We start from the raw sequence: 7,500 nt of genomic DNA, 5'->3' as shown, positions 1-7,500 counted from the left end.
AGTGGCCGTGCTCTCCCAACACGATATGGTTTGGGAAAGCTCATAGACATCAGCGTTTTCCTCTCAGCTTCATCTCCCTGCTCTGGTCACACCTGCACGCGGGCCTGTCAGGAAGATGGATGACCCATTACTTCACCAGTAATTGGTGTTCTCCGCGGTTCCAATCAATATCATATCCCTCCCCCCAAAACATGTTTCTTTTACACTACAGGCCTCTGTAGGTGTCAGAATGCCTACGGCGCTTCCACTCGAGCTTTGAAACCTGCCTGACGCCTCCCTTTGTGAGCGAATTTCATCCAGACTGGAGTCTAAATAAAACAGAGCTGAGGAGGGGGGAACACATCTCATTAGCTTAACCTTGTCTCAGAAACAAGCAGTGAGTGATGACAAATGGCTTGTCTTCATGCGTATTGACTTTCAAATGCTAAAGAGTTTTTTACTCGGAAAAATGCCAGACCTGGATTTTTCCCGTCAGACAGTCATCAATTGTGAAGGCCTACAGGGCGTGTTGCTTATGAGGAAAAATGGTGTCCATAAGCAAGTTACTCATCATAATAGATATAATATATGAAGCTAAAATGAAACAACAGCCGACAGCAGAAATACCACCATGCTCAAAAAATAACATTCCTAGCCTGCCACAAGGAAGCAACACAGAAACATACATTTGTTCAAGTTATGTTTTATTTTATACCCAAATCACTTATCACCATAATAGATTTTTTGTGCTCTATTAGCTCCTAATCACACACACTAGTGCTGCAAGGGTGTGTGTGTGTGTGTGTGTGTGGTGTGTGTGTATGTGTGTGCGTTAGAGAGAGAGAGAAAGAGAGAGAGATGATGTGTGTGTGTGTGGGGGACTAAAAAATAGGTCGTGGGAGAAGTGGAGCAGGACCACAGGGGTGACGGGTAATGAAATTCCTCTCGGTTCTGAAACGATGAAGGTCAGGAAATTAATTGGTTTAACTCATTAGCTCTTTTCAAATCTCCCCCATATCACAAAAGCTCCCTCACCATGTTGGGAATCATAGAGCCCCCCTTTTGTGCTGTGAGCTCAGAGTACTTTAATTGCACCTACTTAAGATAAAACCCAAGGCATCAGATGAATAGGAGTCTCAACATGGTACACACACACACACACACACACACACACACACACACACACACACACACACACACACACACACACACATCTATCGCCTGGAATAGAACGTGATCTGGACTTCAGAAGCCTTAGTGTTGTTCTCACCTAGAATGGTAATGTCATCTCTCTCGACTTGTAAAACAAAGCCAACTGACTAAGTGGTGGACTTATAGTGCGAACGAGTACTTTAGCTACGTGATAGGCATTCATTGTTAAACTTATTTTGTCCTTTTTCTGCTTTGACTTCTAGAACCTCCGGTTCCGATCGCTCCCCCTCAGCTCATTGCTGTGGGCGCCACCTACCTGTGGATCCAGCTCAACGCCAACTCCATCAATGGCGACGGGCCCATCATCGAGCGCGAGGTCGAGTACCGCACCGTCACCGGAAGCCTCATAGATAACCAGCCCGTGGACAAGCCCACCCACAAGATCGGCCATCTGGACCCAGACACCGAGTACGAGATCAGTGTGCTTCTGACCCGACCCAATGAAGGGGGTACTGGGGCTCCTGGACCTCCCCTGCGTGCCAGAACCAAGTGTGCTGGTGAGTCAGACAGACATTTAATAAAAGTAGTCCCACTGTCCTGCAATGCTAAAAGAAACAGAATGCTGATGATTATGGACTGTAGACTGAGATATGGTGACCCTGTACCTTGTACGTTTTTAACTTATATGACACAGATAGACAGACAGACAGACAGTCTGCACTACATGTCTTGCACTACATCAGGAGGAAGAGGGGAACTCATTGGAAATCACCACACAGGTCACAGAACTAGGGGCAACCCAGGCCAAGCTTGTTGCAGTTTCATTTTGTTGTATTTGTTTAGTTGGATTAATAGAATGGTATGGTGGCGTACTCCAGCAGGAGATATTTATTAAGGAAGTGAGATGTTTATTAAGGAAGTGAGATATGCCACACATATGCATTCATAGTTGACTTGGAGGTCCCTGAACTCAGCTGACCCGCTAAAAAATGAATGAAAAGCACCTGTGGACCTTTTCCCTTATTCTGAATGCATTCAGCAATGTTTCTACATCTGTGCGTCCACCTACACCACAACCCCACCCCCACCCCCATTCACCCCTTTTCCGGTCCTAAGGAATAGTCCTGGAAGCCACCAGAAAGAGAGTCTGTCATGATCCCTGCACCATTAGGGATGTTATGACCTCCATCTTGAATGGTTCTCTTTGGGGTCAGGAGGTGGGAGCTGCAGAGGGAGAAGCGTGTTGTTGGGTAGTAATCACTTATGGCAGCAGGGGGATTAGGCTTAGTGTGGCTCTGCTAGCACATAGCCTACCGACCGCAACACAGAGTGATAGCTTGTTGCCGTCAGTGTCAAAAAGAGAGAAACAGAGAGAAACAGAGAGAGAGAGAGAGAGATGTCATCTTTTAGCTGCGGTAATTGTCACTGTGCAGCAGGTTGCCTGGCTCCCCAGTCGCGGGTTCCTGGGGATGAAGGGGGGGCTTGGTGGCCGGTGATGGATGATGGTGCCGCTGTCGTCTCACAGCAAGCCGTGTTTAGAGAACAGGTAGGCTTTGTGTGCTGGGCCCAGGAGACGAATGCGGATGACTCACTGTGGTCATTTGGAGAGACAAACTGTGTCAGTCTCCTCTCCGTTTTATGTCTGGGATTTTCAGACATCTTGAGGATTCTGTGATTGATACAAGAAATAAATTTCGGCTGAGTAGCCATTACTTCACAAGCTATAAATTAGAAATATCCTCACATTTGTTCTTGTAGACGTAAAAGAGATAAGAAGATACATTTATTTCTGTCTTGGCAGAAGTTAATTAGTCCTCTTTATTTTCCAACACATTTTACAAATTACTGGAAATTATTTGAACAGATGACAGCATTAAAATGTCATGGTAATTTGGCCTCAGTCAAATGCGCTTTCATTCTAAAACACATTCATCTCTCCATCTTGCCCCATTCCTTTCATGTTTTTCTTTCCTCTAAAGGGGATTGCCAACAGGTCCCTTTTACTGGTAGGATGTTTGTTTGTAGCTAAATCAGCAGAACACTCATTAAGCAGCTAATGCTAAATTCATTATGGTCTGCTTTTGTTCATCCTCCTGCCATCCCCCACTCCCCCATTCGTCTCCTCTGTGCAAACTAAGCGAAAGCCAGCGCTGCACCTGACACGCACCAACCGGCCGATGGATGCACCCCCGCCATGGGGGAGCGAGGCATGGCGTGCGGAAAACATTAGCGTTATAAAGGGCTCGCTGAAGCAGCTAGCGCATTAGCAAGGAAGCACAGGACCCCCTGGGCCAAGGAACAAACGTCCTGCAATTATCCCAGTAATTAAACAGGTGCAATGACTCTTCTTCTAAATGGCTGTTGTGATTAGTCCAGCGGCGGGGATGTGCGGGCCAGCGGTGCACGGCTGCCGCCCACACTGGCCGCTAATTGCTTTTCCATTAGCCCCACGCTCCAAACCCATCATTAGCATGTCACATGACGCGGCGCGGCCAATGGACTGGAAGCCGCCACAGCCCCGCAAAATCGAGTGTGATGGCAAAAACCCCATTTACATGAATCACCTTTTGATTATTGATGCACTTATCAGGTCAAGCCGTGCAGTTGCCCTCCCGTAGATCATCTCACAGACGGACATTTACCAACAACAACAAAAACAAAAGGAGCAGATGCACACAGACCCAGAAATGAGAGAGACGGCTGTGTAGGCAGAGGCCTTGTCAGGTCATCAGACAGCAGTGAAAGTGTGTTTTTTTGGGAGGATTAAAGATAACAATCTGGCAAATAAATGTAAACAAACTGCTCAACCGATTCAACCGGGCGGGGAGGGGGCAGGGATCAAACGGCACTGGGCACACATGCCAAGACCCGACTCGGCCTCCCCGGGTGAACCAGGCCCCTTTGAATTCTTCCCTCTTGCAAGAGGGGACGGCCGATTTCTAAGCATGCCTCCTGTCATACCTGCATACCTGCCTGTGCCGGCGCCCCCTGCTGACCTGGCAGACAGCAGTGGAACGCAGTGGAAAGCTAACCCAGAAAATGTAGACTAACCCTGAAATACCTTTCCACACGAACTCTCTTTCAGGCACGATCTTGAGAGTTTGACATGTTATACGGAGTTAAGCCTGCTAAGCCAGAGGAGGAGGGAAGGTGGAAGTAAATAAATAAACAAATAAATAAATGAATGCATAGATAAGTAAACAAATAAATGAATAAATATCTCTGCAGAGATTTAATTGCAGGTGTGTATATCGATAAGCGTAATTGCCAAGTGCCCCGAGCCGTTGGGATGTTTGTAATGAAGTGCCTCTATCTTATTAGGCTGGTTAATCTTGCAACAACTCTCTGGGCTGATGCTGGCAGAGTACTCAACAGCTGGCCTGGATGCGTAGAACTGTGATGTGATGAGGAGAGGCTACTCACACTGTGTCTGTCTCCTCCTGGTTCTTTGTCCCCACCAGAAGCTACTTGCTTGTTTTTTTATCCCTTCTGATAGTGTCGACAAAACTCATGTCAAGGTAAAGGCAGTTTACCAAACTGTGTGCTGTATCTGATTGAACAAACTCCCTTCCAATTTGCACAACATCTTGCCAAGGTTGACATTGATAGATAGAAAATGTAAGTGAAGGTAGACTCAGTCTCTTTGCTTAAAATCAAAAGTGGTGCACATGTCTCTGCACACTGGCTTTTTTCTGTTGACAGTCCTGCTGCATTCAGCTCTGTGATTGAGTTGAGCTTTAAAGGAGAAAATCTAAAGCATTTCTTTTTTTTTTTCTCAATCTCCCCGGCTCTTGGCTGCCCCCAAGTCTCACCCACCCATGTGCTTCCTCTGACACCATCAGTGCTCATTTTCTCCAAGGTCACAGATCGACAGGATCATCAGGATCCTCTTAGAAGCTGAGGCCAGCGACCTGGCAAGTTTTCCAATTAATGGAAATCGGAGCAGCAGGAGTTACATGGTGACAGTCATTGTTGTGACCCCAGCACTAAATAACAAGGATTTCTGTCAGTAATGATCCCAGCCTAGTAGGTCACCTGAATGGCTTCCTATCTGACCGGGCAGTATGGGGAAGACCTTCCATTAAAGCTCCATTGAATTAGGTGGGGCTCCTGGATCGCATGAGGAAATTGAGTTTTGCTAACCAGAGGAAGGTTGTCTGAGTTGAAAAGAGCGAGAGAGAGAAAGAGAGAGGGAGGGAGAGAGAGAGGGAGAGAGAGAGAGTTAGAGACAGACAGATACATAGATAGAGGGAGAAAGAGAGAATTGCTTAGTTCCGTTGGAACAGGCAGGCGTGCGGTGCAATTTTGTCTGTCTCAAGGACTACAGGAGTGTTTTTTTTTTGTGTGTGTGTGTGTGTGTGTGTGTGTGTGTGTGTGTGTGTGTGTGTGTGTGTGAGAGAGAGAGAGAGAGAGAGAGTTGGTTAAACCATTTTTCATTTTTTTGTTATGAGATTAAAGGACAAGGCTAACCGCCACTGAAACATGAAATCTCAGCGAGATTGTCACCTCACATTTGATTCACCAGGCTTTACGGACATCGCTAAACAGAGCAGCCCGATGTTAAGTGACAAACTAAATGATAGTCTAAGTCTGCCTTTTTCCAGTTCCACTGACAACTCTTTCAAGATGTTTTCTTCTAATCCCTCCTCTTGTTTATTTATTTAAAACACTTAATTATTCATATCACATCTGCAGTAGTTTCCTATCAAAGATACACACTGAATTATGAATGTGTGACTGGTCATCATGAGCAGAATTCCTCTCAATGCATTTATGTTCCAAGGAGATGTAAAATGTGCATAGTAATATCACAGAAACTAACTAATAGTCTAAACTGAAAAAAAAAACAGTAGTATCAGGTTATGGTATAATATGCATGTTTGATGCTAGGCATATAGGTTGTTTGTGCTGGAGGAGGCACATTCTGTGCACACATACATGTGTTTGTTTCCTTTGTGTGTGTGTGTGTGTGTGTGTGTGTGTGTGTGTGTGTGTGTGTGTGTGTGTGTATGTCTACGTGTGTATCTGTGGTGTGTGTCTTTGTATAGTGGATGTTGCATCAGACAGAAGCAGCCTTATTCCTCTGTCCAGTCCTGGTCATTTGTCCTCCTCTCTCCTCTTCTCTCCTCTCAGCTACTGACTGGACTCCCGGCAGCGTAGTTCAGACACAGGCTCCCTTGGTTCCCATTGCTGCCTCACAGCAAGACTTAGTCATTACCGCAACCAAAATAGACATTAGGCCGGGGAGGAAACACTGAGCCACTCACTGGCAACACGGACGTAGAACTCTCCGAAAAAGATCAACATGTGCATACACTTACTTTATCTTTTATATGATAAATTATTGATTGAATTATTGATTATTGGTAATGACAATTACGTGAATAAAGGTTAATTTTTTATTACGATTATCCTAGTGTTATCATCCATTGTAAATGACAACATTCTTAGCACTCTGCTGGATTAGCCGACTTAGTAGCATCGTCCCCTCCACCCCGTATACTCCAACGCCTACCAAGACATTGCAGGCACGTCATTGGAGAATATTGATACACAGTGAACAATAGACACCCCGTAGAGTTTAGTGCCAAAGGCCCCCAAAAAAAAAAAAAAAAAAAAAATTCCTCTCAAACATGTTGTTACTTTACTTTATGTGAACAAAATAACCACTAAAAATAATAAAGTATTACAATTTCCGAGACCTGTTATTTTATAGTTGATTGATATTAAGTCCAGTGCCAAAGGCAATGTCTGTAATCAATCCCCAGACTTCCCACCCTGAGGGCAGCAGCCGAGCTCAGGTCCTGTCCAGTTCAGGGCCCGGTCCGTTCGGCTGCGGTCTTTTATCTGAATAACATTTAATGATTCATATGAATGCAGCCATTAATGCCCTATTCTGAGCTTTGTTGGATTGCCTTTTCTCAGCCAGAGAGATGTACAGACATTCCTAAGAGTGCTCTTGGCCAGAGAAAGTCTGAATGTTTTATTTTGTTTTTGCGAGATTCAGCTTCAGAAAGACAAAAAAAGGAAAGAGAAAAATCAAGACAGACACAGACACACACACACACACACACACATTTAAAAGCTGTCTTAGGCTTGCACTGGTGAATCTGTCATACACGGCCTATAGGGCTTTTTAATACCCACTCGCAAATGTACGACCTTGTATCTCCTCTCCCTTCAGTGGCCTTTTACTACCTTTCACCCGTTCGCAATCCCTCTCTATCCTTCCCTCCGTATCCTTCCCCCCGCACACACCATTTGTTCCTCCTTTCTCTCCTCCCCCGCCTCGTAGCCTCCTCTCTTTTCACATCCAATTTTTACGCCCTGCTCCCCAGAAACCATTTCCCCGTATTTCACACACACACA

At 45.4% G+C, this 7,500-nt stretch overlaps 1 protein-coding gene across 1 annotated transcript in view; it reads left to right on the top strand.

The window, feature by feature from the left end:
* The window catches only part of ptprma (protein tyrosine phosphatase receptor type Ma), a 190,397-nt gene that overhangs the window by 84,539 nt on the left and 98,358 nt on the right, over nt 1–7,500 (top strand). The window contains exon 7 of the mRNA XM_048265863.1: nt 1,395–1,688. Within this exon, the coding sequence (XP_048121820.1) occupies nt 1,395–1,688 (294 nt within the window). The remainder of the gene's footprint in view (nt 1–1,394; nt 1,689–7,500) is intronic.

This window comes from Alosa alosa, chromosome 16 (assembly GCF_017589495.1).
Source record: "Alosa alosa isolate M-15738 ecotype Scorff River chromosome 16, AALO_Geno_1.1, whole genome shotgun sequence".
Classification (NCBI taxonomy): Eukaryota; Metazoa; Chordata; class Actinopteri; order Clupeiformes; family Clupeidae; genus Alosa; species Alosa alosa.
This window is presented reverse-complemented; position numbering and strand designations above follow the sequence as displayed.